Here is a 17,170-nt window from a genome sequence, read left to right as displayed (position 1 = left end):
CTTAATTTTTCAGCGACTGCTCTCCGAATACTACCGTGGGTCACCTGATGCGCTAAACTTCTGCAAGGACTTCGAACCTCACAACATGAGCTACTGGGAGAAGCTTAAACGCTCGCTGACCTCTAAGCTTCCCCGCGACCTGCAGGTCACAAGTGGCGACACTCAAGGTCAGGCAGTTGATCACTTCTGGGAGTTTGTGAAAGGTCTCATTATGCCTGTGTAGCTAGGGTGAGTAGGGGGGGGGGGTGGCCGGTTTTTAACTGGCGTACTGCTGTGAGGCAGATGAAGTGCCGAGCGTTTACAGAGCTGCTGTGTGCCAACTGCTACTAGCATGGCTGCCATCGTAAAGACTTCATATAATGCAAGGCCAGCTAGGATTTTAGCCATTGGGGGCACGGCCTTCTCTTATGAGAGGGGTTTGTGGAGGTCAGGTGAGTTGTCCCGTCCTTTCATGCCCACTGTAAGAAGAAATCAGCTAGTTGAATCCGACTGCTAGACTGATTGTCTATTGTGCAGCATTGTTCATCTGGCCAACGAGTGTCCGCATAGCACCCCACTGTGCATGCACTGCAGGATGGTGTTCTGATAGAGCTCCCCAGGACTTAGTGGCATGTGTCCACAGCTGGTCAGTGTAAATATCTTTTTGCCGCCATATGGTTTCAATCGCATGACATTTGAACCCCTTTATAAAAGACACACACCAGGGAGCAGTTTCCGTCTCTATGTCTCTTATAAGCAGGGTGCCATGTTTTCACTTACTGATCAACCCCCAGTTCAGTGTGGGCACACTACGATAAAAATAAGCTCAAAAGAATGCTACAGCATGTTGCAAAATGTTTATTATAATTCATGTTATGTCACCACAATTTATGAAGTGGTTCTGAATCTTTCTTTGCTTCATGGCTGTATTTACACTGTTTTTTTTCGCTGTTTGCAGAAAAAGAAGCATCGCAGATGTTGAGTCTGACAACCTGAGGAATAGCCAGAGTGCACAGCGGACGAAACTGTGCACTCTGGCTATTTATCAGGCTTGCGGGCTCAAGATCTGCGTTGGTTCTTGATTGGGAGCTACGTGATCGGGAAAGGCCACTGCGCACTCCCAGTGTTCTTGGCTCGCGCAAGCGCCCGCCCGCATGTGCAGTCGCACTTGTATGCTTGGCAGTAAGCTTTTCATGTTACGTGTTTTTTTTTTTCCCCCACTGCTATGGGTGCCTACCAGCCCACTAATCATAAACATTAGACGGTCGATTGCAGTGTAAACAATTATTCACGACGTCATTTATTCGTGTCAGTTTCGGTTTCGACAACACGAACGCCGAGCGGCCGCCATGATCGGAGGGCGCCCTTGACATCACCATTCTTGTCGCACCTCCGCCGGTCTGGACGCGCGCGCACAGACCAGCCGAGGTCTTTACCTTCTCCACACGCCTGGGCAGCATGACGTGAGTCCCAAAACCATGATGTGATACACACGGTGTAGGAGCGCGCGCCAACCGCAGCCAGCGTGTCGGCTACGTCACGGGAGCTCCGACGATGGCAGTTTGGGGCAAGGAGCAGATGATGTCATGCTGGCTCGCTCTGGGCTTTCTCATGCAGGCAAAGATTAAAATGGATTTAAAATATGCTATACTAGACAGTTACTGTTGAAACTTGCTGGGAGATATCTCCTGATAAAAGGGAAGCATTTTACATAGTTATCTCAGCTTTGAAATTTCGTGTCACTACTTGTTAAACTACTTCTGTACATGGGGTTTCCAATTCCGGCTTTTCGTCATCGTTTCATAGCTGACTGCACATCTCTCGGCTCTCTTTGTTTCCACAACTGATGCAACTGAAGTTAGCGACTGGTGGCACTGCATCTAAGGTTAAAATTAAAATGTCTGTTACAAGCGAGACTGAGGACGAAAATTCAAGCATAACCTGTCTGTTACAACCAACTAGCTTCTATATTCAGTGTCTGTTCTAAAAGAAGTAAAATTAATTCTAAAGGTAGGGCAGCCAACCACGTGGGTGAATATTGTCTCTTTACTCAATTGGCTGTTACATCTATGTCTCTTATAACGGGGTTCAGATGTAATAAGTTGCTGCTTTGAACGCTCCTTATTTGAGGGCAAGTCTGAACAAGAGAAGAGCTACTTTGAACGGCTTTGTTTTTGAGACAAGTGGCACCGCTGTTTCCTTGAGACTAAGTAGCAAATTTTTTTACCGTAGACAGAGGTTTCAAACTTCCTGTGCGATTGAGGCCATATATATATATTATATATATACATTTTTATATTGATTTTACACCATCATTTCAGCTTTTATTGCTTACACTCTCCCAACTTTCACTGTAGCTGTACATTTTTGTGTTACTGATTTTTTTTATTACTTCTGTTACAGATGTTGTAAAAAACATTCTTGCTTTTAGCTTTATAGACGGTTTCAAAGCCCTTTATAGCTTTTTACAAATGCCAACACTCTGAGGACAAGCCTTCATTTTAACTGTACATTATTCCGTCATTGATGTTCTCATGACTTGTATTTTTGATATTCTGAAGCATTCTTGCTTTTGCTTTAAAGGCATGCTTTTTTGAACTTTTTGTGGCCTTTTACGTGCACTGCACTGTCAGTGGTTGCTTCTCTATACTGCAAAGCCCAGCTGTGCCAGAGCTGTACATTGTGTAAACTTGTGTAATGTTATCAGGAACAGGGGCACCTCATCGTCACCCTGCAGACAGTACGATAAAGGGAAAAAAGGGCCTTTGTTTAAATATGTTAGCGAATTGTTCAACATAGTTTGCATGGCACAAAGAGTTGCTCTCATATCCAGACCCTGCAATATTAGTTCTGCCAAATTTATTTCAGTGCGGAGACTAACTTTCCAAGGCTTTTTTGTAAATTTTACATGCTTTGTGTGCCACACTTCACAGTTTCATGAGACTGGGGTTGTTATTGCAGAAGGGAGCAAGTGATTGCCTATAGCCATAATTATTTTTCATTGTGAACATTGTGCGCATTCTTTTGCTTCATCCTGTTTGAAGTCTTAGAAGTGTATTTTTACCTGGTGTAGGAGCAGAAGGCCAAATGTGTGTGCGTGTCGGGCAACTTAAAGGGGCCATCAAGACAAAATTCAAGTTTGGTTCAAGTTTGGTTCATTATAACAGTGTAGGTCATTTATATAACGTAACCGCTTATGGTGCAGGACCAGATATAACGCGGGTTTTTGTGACCACCGGTTTGCCTCCCATCGGACTCAATACATAAGCATACCGCTTACAATGCGCTTGGCCGAAGCACAGTGCCGTTTATAGTGCAGTTTTTTGGCGAGTCCACTGATCGACTGGTGCAGCCGGGGCATTGTTATAGGGTTGCGAGAAAGAAAAAGAAATACTGGATCAGCCATCTGACACAGCACACGCACCCTGCTCTCCTCTAGCTTCAATGCACACACAAAAAAATAGGCACCCTTTAGTTCACGTGTTCTGTTTGTATGACACACCTCGGATGATGGCAAGCCTATCCCTGTGCTAACTGCGACCAATTTATCTTTGCACACTTCCTGATCTCATCTGCCCATCTAACTTTCTGCCGCCCCCTGCTGCGCTTGCCTTCTCTAGGGATCCACTCTGTTACCCTTAGTGACCAACGGTTGTCTTGCCTTCGCATTACATGCCCTGCCCACGTCCGTTTCTTCTTCTTAATTTCTACTAATATGTCCTTAACACCCGTTTGTTCCCTGACCCACTCCGCTCTGTTCTTGTGCCTTAATGTTACACCTATCATCTTCCGTTCCATTGCACGCTGAGTCGTCAATTTAAGTTGAACCCTCTTAGTGAGCCTCCAAGTTTCTTCCCTGTAGGTGAGTACCGGTAGGATGCAGCTGTCACACACTTTCTTTTTCAGGGACAATGGTAGGCTGCCATTCATTATCTGAGAATGCCTGCCGAATGCACTCCACCCCATTCTTATCCTTCCAACTATCTCTGCCTCATGGTTGGGATCCAGGGTCACAACTTGGCCTAAGTAGATATATTCACTCAGCACATCCACTGCCTCGCCACCTATCTCAGACCACTGTGCTCTCCCGAGGTTATTAAGCGTTACTTTAGTTTCTGCGTATTAATTTTCAGGACCATGGCTCTACTCTGCTTGTCCAGTGCGGTAAGCATGCTTCGCAATTCGTCCCCCGAGTTACTTAGCAAGGCAACATCATCAGCAAATCTGAGGTCAATGAAGTATTCTCCATTAACCCTTACTCCCACCTGTTCCCAATCCAACGTTCTGAATACTTCTTGTAAGCATGCTGTGAATAACATTGGAGAGATGTGTCTCCTTGTCTGACACCCTTCCTTATAGCTATTTTACTGCTCTCCTTATGGAGGACGATGGTAGATGTGGGCCCATTGTAGATATCCTCTAGTATGCTTATGTAATGCTCATCTACACCCTGATTCCACAATGCCTGAATGACTGCTGGGGTTTCGGCAGAGTGAAATGCTTTCTCATAATCTATGAAGGCTTTTACTGGGGTTGAGTATACTCCGAACACTTCTCTATCACCCGATTGATGGTGTGAATATGGCCCATTGTTGAATAGCCTTTACGAAACCCTGCTTGTTCATTAGGTTGACTGAAATCTAAGGTGGCAGAAATTCTGTTAGCGATTACCTTGGTGAGTGCCTTGTAGACGACTGACAGTAAGCTGATTGGCCTGTAATTTTTCAAGTCCTTCATGTCACCTTTCTTATGGATTAGGATGATGTTCACATTCTTCCAAAATTATGGTACACTCGCAGTCATTAGGCATTGTGTATACAAGTTTGCCAGTTTTTCTGTACAATTCTGTACAATTCAGTACAATTTGCCCGCCATCCTTCAAAAGGTCTGCTTTATCTGGTCCTTACCAGGTGCGTTGCCCCCTTGCATTCCTTTCAAAGCCTTCTTTACTTGTGTTGTTACTTGTGGGATGTCTATCTCCTCTGAACTACTTCCTCATAAGGTATTAGCTTGGATACTGTACAGATCTGTATAGAACTCCTTGGCTACTATGACTATTTTATCCCTATTTCTGGTGGCATTGCCTTGCTTGTCTTTCCGGAGCGAGACAAGGGAAAGGACCAAGAAGGTCCTATGTTGTGCGAAAGAATGGTTCCGGAGGAACATCGGTCGGTTGAAGGGGGCTTGCTGGAAGTGAGTGAGGTGTCGTTCGGCATTGGTAACGGCCAAAAGCCATGACGTAGAGGCTGGGCCAGTAAAAGCATCGATGCATATGGTCGTAAGTCGGGGTCGCGCCAAGGTAACCAGCAGTTGGTGCGTCGTGAAGTGGTGGAGGACGTCAGAGTGCAAATGCTGAGGTACAGCAAGAAGTGCATCAGGACCGTCCGTGCGGAATTTTCGGCAGAACAAGACACCATTGCGAAGCATAAAGGCTGCGCAGTGGGGCCAGCTGACTTAGAGCTGATGCCCTCGATGATTGATCTAAATGGCGGATCGAGGCGCTGGTGGTCACCAATGTTGAGCAAATCCAACAGGGCGACTACGCAGGAGTCTTCGTGAATTCCAGCAGGGTTGGTAGGTCTACAGGGTGACGAGACAGATAGTCCGTGTCCCTGTGCCTTCAACATACTTGGAGCCGACGGAATAGTCATATTCCTGCAGTCATAATACCTAGTGACCAAGTCGTGTGGAGGGGCATTTTAGAGAGGAAAGCCGGCGTAGGGCATGGTGATCCATGATCCATAATGATGGTAAATGACCTGCCGTACAAATATGTACGGAATTTTCTTGCGGCCCATACAAGAGCAAGACATTCACGTCCCATGATGGAAAGGTTCCGTTCAATGGGAGACAAGAGGCGACTGGCGTACACTACCACGCTAGCATGAATGCTGAGATGAATGCTAACACTTGAGTGCTAACATGCAGTTAATACACTAATAACTATGTTTTTGGTGCTTCCTAAAAGTCACATAACGCAAAACGTTGTAAAATTTCAATATTTCTTTCATTTCTAGTCGTTTTTTTTTTAGTTAAAGAAACTCCTTTCGTGGCTCAAATAGAGCTGAGTTAGTTACCAAAGGTTGGTTATTTCAAATTGAATGAACAAGGTTGTATATTTGTCTTCGTGGCTCCTTTAAGTGACCTATTGCTTATTGCTGTCAAGGTCTTGATGAACCGTATTTATTGTGTTGTTCGCTTGGAAGTTGGTGCTGTGTCTCTAGCATTTTCCTCACGTTGAGTTGTCCTGTGAATGCAAAAGCATGAGATGACCTATTGAGAATAAAGCTGGTGTTGGCATCATGAAATACCGTTGACTGCGAGGCATTCTGTATTGAGTGGGCCAGAAACAAACCCAAAGCTGCTAAGAAAAGCAACATGCAAGCATGCGCAGAGCCACGTGGAAAAGCAGAGAGTGCCCCTAGTTAAACAAGGTTGTGTTTGTCATGCTTTTGTGGAATAGTGCCGTGCCGTGTTCAATTTGACGCCTACCAGTGTTCTGTTGGACATTAATGCTTTCTCATCCACAACTTGTAAGAAGTGCTTAGGTGTCCTTTCAGTTTTCTTTTTGTATCAGTACTTTATATTGTAATTTCATTTCGACAAGAGCAATGTAGAACCGCAGATTTATCAAATGAGTGTCATGTTAGAGCAGCATTTTCATATGATGAAGACCTGTTCAACTGCATCAACCATAAAAAATAATAAACTCTGAAAATAAAGTTGTTTTATATGGTTCTGTGGTGTTGGTGCTCACTTGCATGCTGTTCTTCTCAGTGCCTTTTTTTTTGCCTTGGTTGTTTGCATGTGTGCATTGTGGGGAGGGACATTATCATGACGACCTACACATACTCCTTGTGCGGGTTGTCTGATTAAAAGTGCTCAGTTATGAGGTAAGAGTGCAATCAAATCTCTGGCTCCACCTTATCACCAGCAACTGTCGTTTCTACATGCCGCACAGAATGGTAGTCAACAAATTCTGCTTTCTACTGGTACAAGCACACACCATAGCTTTAAAGCGGAAGTTATACATGATTTTTTTTTTTTTGTCTTTTAGTACTACTGTGTTCACCCTGTTATAACAGATGTTATAACTTGTATTCAGCATAACATGCAGCTCCCTCAGCACAAAAGTCCGGAAGACTTGGCATGCAGCTGTTAAGTTGGCATGGTAGCTGGCCTACTGCCACTGGTGAGGAACAGTGAAGCCATGATGTGTTTTAATTTTAGATTAAGCAAGTCTTTTCTATAAATGTAATATTCACTTCTCAAATCGAGGAAATTCATGTTAGGAAGTCTTGAATGTGCAAGCATGTGCCCCAAAACCAACAACTAAACGGTTAGTTAATGAACTTGAGTTAGTAATTACTTGGTTGATTACATGTATTCACGTTTGCTTGTGTCCCTGTGTAGGCCGCATTGCAATACAACTCTGCTGCTAATATGAAACTAGGGTAGCTGTTATAGCTTTCTGGTTAATCTACAAATTGGCATGCTTAATGGATCCAAGGGTAACCTGCACCCCATGTATTAAAAAAATGCTTCGCTGATGGCTACGTAAGTCGATACCTTCTGAACAATTGCATTGTCATGAACACCAAGCTGGTTGAGTCTCTGAAAAGCAAATGTAACTGTTTATTTACCTGACCAAGGACTCCATGGTTCTTTCTACGGTGCCTGACCATACCGCATTCGGTAGCATTTCGGCTGGCGTACCCGCAAATTTTCCCGCCATTTTTTTCGCGGGGCTACCATGGTTGCCAGACCAGGACTGCCCTCCCCTTTACGGACTGCCTTTACGTATCCCATACGTTTGTAGTACCTCCCCTAGGGACTAAGCGAAAAAAAAAGAACGAACCCGGGCCCGAGCCCCAGCCGCGGCGCGAGCGCGCAGGGGTTTGTAACCAGAGCGGGCTGACAAATCCGCGGCCTTTACGGGCCCCAATACATTTGTAGTACCCGCGAATGTATGATGCGAGCTAATCAACAGAGGACAGTCCTGGTCTGGCAACCATGGTAGCCCCGCGAAAAAAATGGCGGGAAAATTTGCGGGTACGCCAGCCGAAATGCTACCCAGCATTCTGTCAACCACTTTGTTGAAGTGAAACTTCATTATTATGCAGAAGATCATGGAATAACCACGGACAAGCTACGGAAGGGTCATTACACCAAAAAAGCTCGCAAAATTATTAGTTTGCCTCAGCCTGGAAAAACACCAATCCAGTTGGGATCCACAAGAGGGGAGATGTCAAAGAGCTTAATACCCCCTCTACACTGGCGTATCGAATACTTTCAAACCGAATGTCATTCGATTCAAATTCAAATCTTGTGCAGCTCCACTGGATTTTAGAATGGCATTCGGCTGAAATGACAATCGAGCCAAATGAGCACCTCGTGATACATTTGGGACTCTTGAATGCCATTTCTTGCACTCTTGCGCACGCCATCTTACAAGAGGATTACAAAATACATAAAACAAAGCAAATGTTTTTAATTTTGGGACTTGGTTTACTTTTTATTTACTTCAATTATAATTTCAAGGTGAAATAATTCTGTACTCTTAACACCAGTGCGAGCAAGCTACAAACCAGTCTGGCCAGACAGAACAAAACATGCAACCAAAAGTATAAAAAACCTTGATTGCTATTCAAAATTAAACAAAAAAACCACAAAATGAGTGTCAAAGCTTACATTATTCATATTTTGATTTTCATTATCAGAGACTGCTTCTAAATTTGATTGTTGCATGATTCGATCAAAGCAGAACTCGACGGCAGCACGGTAAGCAATTGCTAAAGCTTCCAAATACCATTGAAATTGCAGTGGAGCATGGCGGATTCTGAGTGGCATTTGAAGCCCTTCATTTGAGTTGAATGACATTCGATTCGAAGGCATTTGAGATGCCAATGTAGCAGGGGTATAAGATTACACACCCATCATCATACTTTCGATTGTATACACGTTGTTTATTAAGGTAATAATGAACCATATAAGCGACACCTCAGATTTCCAAGAACCTAGAGAAGGGATTAGATTTACAGAATTCTTTCAATCACTCCATTAAAGTAAAACTTCATTACCATGAAGTTGAATTCGAATTGAGATCACTTTGTTGTCTAATTCTTGCCATCAGTCAGGTAACAGAGAAATCTGTGGGGTATAATAAACCCCTTTAAATTGCATTTATAGATTACAAAATAGCATTTGATCGTATAGACATATCTGCAGTACTGGAAACACTGAAGGACTAGGAAATAGAGACATGCATATGGCTCTTGGAGGACATATAGAGGAAATGCACGGGCAGGGTAATAGTTCACAAAAGGAGTGAAAAGTTCCTGATCAGAAAGGGAGTGAGGCAAAGAGGCGCTATCTTCCCAAAACTGTTACAGCCTGTCTCAAGTGGGTATTCGGGAAGCTTAAATGAAAGAACTAACTGCAAACAATGCTTAAAGGGGCCATGCAGACAAATTACAAGTTTGTTTTATTTGAAAGATTTCGGGCTTTATAGTTCCCCCAGCGCATGCTTGGAAGCAAACGATGCTTTATTCACTGAGAAATTAATCAATTTAGGTTATAATTTTGGTTCTGCCGCCAAGTCGTGTTTTCCTGACATCTGCAATGACGTCACAAGAACAGGTCTTCAAGCGAAACCTCAGGGTGCCATTAGGCTCGGCAGCCGACCGCGGAGCCTTAATTACCGTCAGTCCTCCTATATGGCTCTTAATTTCTTAATTTGCTTAATTTCTCAGTGAATAAAGCATTGTTTGCTGCCGCACAAGCACTGAGGGCACTATAAAACACTAAATCTTTCGAATAAAACAAACTTGTATTTTATCTACATGGCCCCTTTAATTAAGGAGCTGTACTGAGAAAACTTTGATGGGATCAAAGATATGAAGAAATTGAAAGTAAAGTTAAACACTTGCATAACAATTCACATTTAGTGTAGGTAATGAAATACTTGAGGTGGATGAATATAACTATTTTTGACAAGGTGTCAGTGCTGATGGTACCCACAAAAAAGAGATCCAGTGAGAATTAATATTTTGACAAGCATGCTTAAGTATTGAACAGTAAGCTCTCTCCATCACTGAAAAGAAAGGTATATAACCAGAACGTACTGCCATTGATGACTTAAGGGGCAGAAACTTGGCACTTACTAAGCACCTTAAAGGAAAGCTTAGGTCAGCCAATGGGCAATAGAAAAAAAGATTACAGGAACGATGCTTGGAGATTAAAAAGTGGCCATCCCGTATCGGAAGGCAAACTCAGGTGGAAGTCATCAGAGCTGAAATTAAGAGGAAGAAGTAAACGTAGGCTGGGCATGTAATGCAGAGAGCTGACAAACGGTGGACCATCAGTGTAACAGGGTGGCTACTGATAGGCGAGACTAGAAGTAGGTGAACACCGTTGCTTGATGGAGAGCTGAAATCAGAAAGTTTGGAAGCAAAGAATGGACTACGGCATCGCATGACTGGAACAGCTGGAGTAATGTGTAGAGTGGTTCGTCCTGCTGTTGGCACAATTGGGAGATGATGGTGATGTATAGAAATAACGAAAGCAAACAAACAAAAAAAAGCCTTGTTCAGCATTGACAACACCAGGAGCCTTACAAAATTTTGGCTGTGTTATCATACTGCACTCTTATTTTCAAAACGCCGTACACAATTTTTTCAGTACTTAGATGCAACGTGAAGCATCTCGGCGAACTGCATTAAATAAAGGAACGTGGGAAGTTGAACTGCCTCCGAAACCACTTGTACCTCGGCTTAATTACTCAATTTATATGTTTCGTGCCGTCCACAACTGGGTTTGTTCCAATTCTACTACTCCCATAATGTCTCCATCTGTCAGAACACCTCCTCACTTATGAAGCTGTTAATGAGCTCAGCAAAGTCTTGGAGCACCTCAGCCATGCACGCTGGGACAACTTGAGAACAGCAATGCATAATGCAGCTTCATTCACAAGAATTTAGGCTGCATCTTTATTGTAGGTACACACTAGCATTCATTTTGCTTCAGAGCATTACACTGTGTCTCTTTATTCTTTGCCAAATATTATTCTTGGGCAAAGAGTAAACGCCTGCCGGCAGGCTTGAAATAAGGTCCACTCGGTGAGGGAACCATTTTTAAGATTGACGTGAGATGTGATTCAGTCGCTACATAAAGCGAACTGATGTCATAGCCATTGTAATACACCCATGCGAAGTGATGAACAAAGAGCGAATTTTCGTGACAAGTATTTTATCATCGAATCACCAGCCACCGAAAGGTAAGATATGACGAGACCGGCATTTCATTTGGGTAAGGAGGGGGGAGAGGATGTGTGAAGAAAAAAACGGAGGGAGAACTTAATAAAAACAAACCAATAAAACAAGAAACAAATAAAACAAACTTCAGGGCTCCGTAGGTGTACTCTACATGAACTTCGGATTGTTCTCTTTTGGGGCACTGCAAAATGGCTCGTCGTGTTAAGAGTCGACATCCAAGACACGTATAGGCTTTGTGCATCGCATGCTACCTAAAAATAATTGTATGCTTTCGTTACTTAATGACCGAGCCTCAGTGGCCACGTCCGTGCCTACAGTAGGTTATTCGGGAGAATCTCTGTGCGCATCCTAGCAGCCGTTGTGCATGTATTCGGATTGTTAATACGAGTTGAATCACATGTTTGCCTGGCTAGCACAAAGGAGAAATCGCCAGAAATATGTCCCGTTGCATTGGGCCTCTCCTCGTGTTGGACAGTCACTGATCGTCCAGCATGTTAAGGGGCGGTTCATCAACGGGATATCCACTCCCCACTAACGATTGAAGATAAGGGCGGTGTTCTTGCGTGTATACCAATACACGCATCAGTTTTCATCATTATGTTACGGGTCACCCTCGTTGGTAAAGAAGCTGCTGTAAACAGCAGCTCCACGTGGTGCATGTAGCCGAGCCACGAGGAAGACGAAGGCAACAATCTGTGGCGCTTGACACGAACTGAATATCGGTCAGAGGCGCGCTGCTTCCTTCAGGTAAAAAATAATGATGGTTGGCGTGAGTGTGGGGTCGTAGTGAATACGGCTGCTCACACGCTCATACAAGGCCGAGCCAGTCGTCCGTGTTGTCGACGTCAGCGGTTCCACAAAAAGTTTCAGGATCCCGCGGGTGTGACACCATGATCGGCTGAAGCAGTCGTCCGGAATCAGTGGCCTTCGTGAGCTGATGAAGTTGGTGTCTGCTGTGAAGCGCCGTCGCCCTACAGGATCATCGTTGCACCTCACCAAGATGAAACGAGGTTGACATGGTTAGAATAGCTGTATTTACACCATTTACAGAGAGTTAGTATGCACTGCAGCGGAGACGACAGGTGACCGAGGTTCAGTTCGTTTCGGGCGCCACATCCATTGTCGTCTTCCTCCTGGCTAGGCCACATCTACCACATAAACTGCTTTTTACAGCCACCTCTCCCCTAAGAAGGCTTCCCCGTAACAATAGTCTGTATTCTTACCGATTTTAAAGAGAAATAGTCACCCTAAATCTCCATCTGATTTGTTTTGTTTTGTTTTTTGCTGGATCGGACGGTCACGAACGTGACCAGAAAAGGATCCCTGTGCAGATGTAAATCCCATTGCAGCTCGCTAGCAGAACAGTACAATCAGAGAAGGACTCTGGTACAATGTACAGTGCCCTCGCGGGGGATTGGATAAGAAGCTAAACTGAAACCGAAAGCATTTTTCTATTAGAGCAATTTAACACAAAATCACGTCTGAGGGTAGAGAAAAAGTATCACGCCATGATGGTGTGCGCGTCTTGATCACTCGGATTTGACTGTCATAGTGTTTGGCATCCAGGGTGTCGAACCGGAACTGAACTCAAATCGTTACTTTTTGGTGGAACTGCAGCCGAAACCTCACCCACATTCTCGCAACAAGCATAAACTAAACTGGACATGGAGTAAAATAGTAACCAGTAAATTATTCAGGCAACCTGTATCGCTGAACTTCGCTCAATGGCACTTGCTTTCTTCTTGAAAGGAAAAAAAATCAGGCAAGCTTGCACTGACGTGCAAGACTTCAATGGCGACGTTGTTGTAGGTGAGCATTGCCAGACACTTAAGTTTCAGTATCTTTTTTTTCTTTCATAGTTGCGGGGCTAGTAATTGCCGTCATATGCATCGAATAGGTCGTCGTCTTCTTCGTGGCGAGTGGAGGATGGAAAGTCATCCTCAGCATTGTGGATCTTCCACCAGCTCTTCGTCATCGACTCGAGGCAGCAGTGGCGGGATTTTGCAAGTGATCTAGGGAAGGAGTGGCACACTTTTAGTCATGTCTCCAATTATCGATAATGGCTTCTAGAGAATGTGGCGGCCGACGTGAGCTCCCAAGCAGGTGTCTATTAGAAGCTGCCTCGCGCGAAGGCTTTATCCCGAGCGCATGCGCGCGTCGACACGAGGGCGAACGAACGAGGGGCGTACGCTATTGGCGTCTTTCTCATTCCGAGCAAGTGTTGCCGCGATTACGGCGATATATATATATATATTTTTTGATAAAGCTGCTCTGCACGAACCGGGGACTCGACGGTCGCCGTGAGCACGCGCTCATGAGCGCTCGGCATTTTCTTGGTATTTTTTCCTGCAACACCAAACGTTCGGCAAGTAACAACCGCTCCGCTGCTAAAACAAACGGTGCGAAGACGACCGCGGAAGATCAAGGCACGCAGAGGAGCGCCAACCAGCAACCATTTCACTGTCAATGAAGCATTGCTCTTACTACACTACACAGATTAGGCGCCACAAATATATTTGACTGAGGGGAAAGCGGGCGCACAGATGAACTTATCAGGGCGATAAACACTAGTTTCCCTTCTTCCCGCTGATAACACGCATTTATCACGCAGACATGTATATATATTGTGAACATTCTGAGTCTCGGCGTGATATCATTTTACAATTGCGCAATGGGTGGTATCATCCGCACTGGTGTCAATGAGCGGCTAGGTGGCGACTCCCCGTCGACCCATTCAGCAACAATGTGGCGTCCAGTGGGTCGCTGCACGTGCCAGGTCGTTTGACCTGGCACGTGCATCTAACAAAACGGCGAGCATGCTTCTTTGCGCAGGCATGCTCTTCAACGTCCTGCTGGTACACCGTTTTTGCATTAGGCCCCCAGGCATATTTGGAGGCGGAGAATGCGTTTTATTGCCAGATTCTCCTACCATTTGTCGAATATATAACGCGATGCCTTGTTAACATAAGGTATGGCGCACTTTCTCGCAATCGAGGCGTATGTTTTCGCGCGATTGGCTCTGAAATTGATAAACCAGCTAACCAGGTAATGCAATAGACAAAGGTTTTACGCGCCGATGCTACAATTTAGACCACCCGGGGATTTTCAACGTGCGCCAAAGTTTCGACATGCGCCTTTATCAGAAAAACTACCGCCGTGGCCGGGATAGAACCCACGTCTCTGGGTTCAGAAGCACAGCGCCTTAGCCACTGAGTCACCGCGGCGAGTAATGCAGTAATCCGTAATGAATTTCGTCAAGTGATTAATCGGTGAAAGCAGGGGTTTATGCAGAATTTCGATTTTGGGGGGTGTCGGAGGGATGCTTGGGGGGGTGTTGTATAAATCCCTAGGCAGGTTGCTTGTGGTTGTGGAATCTTTTTGAGGGGGTGTCGAAGTCCATCTGGGGGGGGGGGGGGGGTGTTTGGGGGGGGGTGTATAAATCCCTGGGTGAAAGTATTATGTTCGAGAGTATTTGATAAGGATCGCATACAAAAATGTACATAAATTCGGAGAATTTTCTACTAATGCGTGAGCGCTCCTACTCCGCTTCTCTTGATTTTTTTCTTCCATTTATAGTGTAAATTTACACTATCACAACAGGGAAATGTGTTAAGTTCGCAAATTATTCATTTTTTCTGTAAATACAGGTGCGCGGTTGGTGATTTCTCACAATTTTCTGTTTGTGTTTCGGTTTCTTTTTCCGCGGCTTTTTTTTTTTATTTTTGCCGTCGTCGTGTTAGGGAAGATGCAGATTTTTCATTTCGTTAGTTGATCCTTGATATTTTCTTTCCATTTTTGCAAAATTGGTTTCTTTTTTAATTACCTTCGATCAATAATCTCCATTTACACTATTCTCACAATTGCACTTGTTAAGCCCGTAAATTATGCATTTTAGTGCGGGTGCAAGGCGTTCGATGGTTGGTGCTGTGGAGCACTCGGTAAATAATGTTTACGCAATGAAATGTTCGGGGGCGCCATGCGGGCGAGACCACACATGGGGCTCCGGTGAGAGAAACAGCCGAGCGTGCGCGAGAATAGCGGCGGAACATGTTGGGTTCATCTTATGGGCGTAAAAAAAAACAAAGAAAAGGGAAAAAAATCCTCGGGGAGTGCGGGTGCTCTAACCTCGCATTTCTTTTACGGCGTTGGCTATTACGGGAAAGGCGTCGGCTATTCATCGCATGTCCGTGCCGGTGAATTCCAAACGCGATTCCCGCGTGCATCGTCTGCCGACGCTTTGCTTGGTCTGCTGCAATCGTACATGCGGTTGATAGTGCCCGCCGTCCGGCGAGCTCATGGCGCTTCTATCCATCTTGCACGTTTTACAGCTTTTGCTGTTTCATCGGAATGGTGTCGACTGCCCATCATGCCCGTACCACCATCATCGGTCACGAGGCTTGCCTGTAAAGGGTACTCCGCAGCAAGCACACTGCAGGGGCAACAGCGAGAAAAACTACTTCAGCGCTCGCTGTTATGCGGTGGTTAAACTGATAATAGATACAGGAGAAAGCAGAGGCTGCGAGGCAATGCTAACGCTGAGCAATCCCGTCACATTTGTGTAATTGTGTGTCAATTCTTTGCTGCATTTCTTTCAGTGCCATCTTCGTTTGCCGACCAGTTTAAAGGCTCTGTACAACAAACTGTTCAAGCTTATCAGCCAGCGAGTTGTTCATTGCGTCCACGGACTACTTGCCAAAGTTGTCAGAAGCTCAGATTGTTGGCATAAATGCGACAACGCCTGAGGGATGAGTAAAAAAAAAAAATAGTGCCCTTCCACTCTGTGAAGTATGACCTGCGTAGCTAGACGCAGTCTGCGGAGTGCACGAAACAAAACACGTTCGTTTGTAATTTGCGATTGAGAATACTTCCTAGCCAATTAACTGAATGAAACTTGGAAGGACTCGAGCTTTATTCTAGCGGACAAACGTGGAGCTGTCTTTCCCTCCCGCGTCGTGGGAATCTTACTAACCCAAGCCGCTCGACCACTGCAGATACCGGACAGGCCGCATTGGGCCGTTTGACGTGCACGTTTAAACTTCCCGCAAGCGCGAACGAACGTGTAATCAGTAACGGCATGAAAACTGCAGCTGCTTGTGCACGCCGCCCCCCCCCCCCCCCCTCCCTCCACTCCCGACCCGTGCACACATAAACCGGCCACCGGTTAAGAGCGCGTGATTAGAAGTGAAAGACGGTGTCAACAATGTCGCTGAAAGCCCTTCAAGCTGAACAAGAAATATTGGCTCATGGCGGCGTTCCAAGCGGGCAAGTTGCTTTTCATCCTGGAGGGATTCGCAGCTCCTCAACGAGCTAGAACCTGCGGCGGCAGCGGCTCTCTGTTGTTTTCGCACCCATTCGCGCTTGTGTTCGGGCTGATACTACTTCAATTCCCGCTCTTCTTTCTCCAAGCGAACGGCGTTCGTCCCATAGCAAGTTAAAACCTGGAAGGCATCGAGCTTTATTCTAGCAGACAAACACGTGGCTGACCGTTTCCCTCCCGAGTCGTAGGCCTCTTACTGTCTGTGTAACACACCAATCGAAACCCAAACCACTCGATTATGAAGTACAGCTGACAGGGCGTAGTGGACCGTGAGACTTCCACGTTTAAATCTTCCGCCGGGGCAGTGTACATGTCATCTGTAGCGGCATGAAACCTAGCTGTGCGTGCGCGCCCCCTTTTTTCACCTCCAACCCGTGCACGCTTAAACCGGCAACCAGTGATGGGCGCATGCTTTGGCGTTTAATACACCAACAAAAATGTCACTCGGGAATCTTTCCAAGCTGGAAAAGATTTATGAGCTCACGTTGGCGTTCCGAGCGGGCAAGTTGCTCTTCACCCGGTAGGGATTTGCAGCTACTCTACGAGGTGGCAACGGTGGCGGCTACATGTTCGGCGGCAGCGGCTCCCCGCTGATTGCGCA

The 17,170-nt window shown here is 45.4% G+C and overlaps 1 protein-coding gene across 8 annotated transcripts in view; it reads left to right on the top strand.

The window, feature by feature from the left end:
• The window catches only part of LOC144155780 (MPN domain-containing protein-like), a 44,868-nt gene extending 38,152 nt beyond the window's left edge, over window positions 1-6,716 (top strand). For 5 of the 8 annotated variants that reach the window (XM_077687434.1, XM_077687432.1, XM_077687429.1 and 2 more), the window contains 2 exons: window positions 14-167; window positions 2,383-6,716. In XM_077687434.1, the coding sequence (XP_077543560.1) occupies window positions 14-167; window positions 2,383-2,465 (237 nt within the window). In that variant the 3' untranslated portion in view covers window positions 2,466-6,716. Of the gene's footprint in view, window positions 1-13 lie in introns of all 8 variants that reach the window. The other 3 variants (XM_077687436.1, XM_077687433.1, XM_077687431.1) reach the window with 1 other exon arrangement.
• The last annotated feature ends 10,454 nt before the right edge of the window (window positions 6,717-17,170 follow it).

This window comes from Haemaphysalis longicornis, unplaced genomic scaffold, assembly GCF_048455015.1.
Source record: "Haemaphysalis longicornis isolate Haplotype H1 unplaced genomic scaffold, Haemaphysalis longicornis Haplotype H1 scaffold_1, whole genome shotgun sequence".
Classification (NCBI taxonomy): domain Eukaryota; kingdom Metazoa; phylum Arthropoda; class Arachnida; order Ixodida; family Ixodidae; genus Haemaphysalis; species Haemaphysalis longicornis.
Note: the sequence above shows the minus strand (reverse complement) of the source record. Positions and strands in the feature narration are given on the sequence as shown.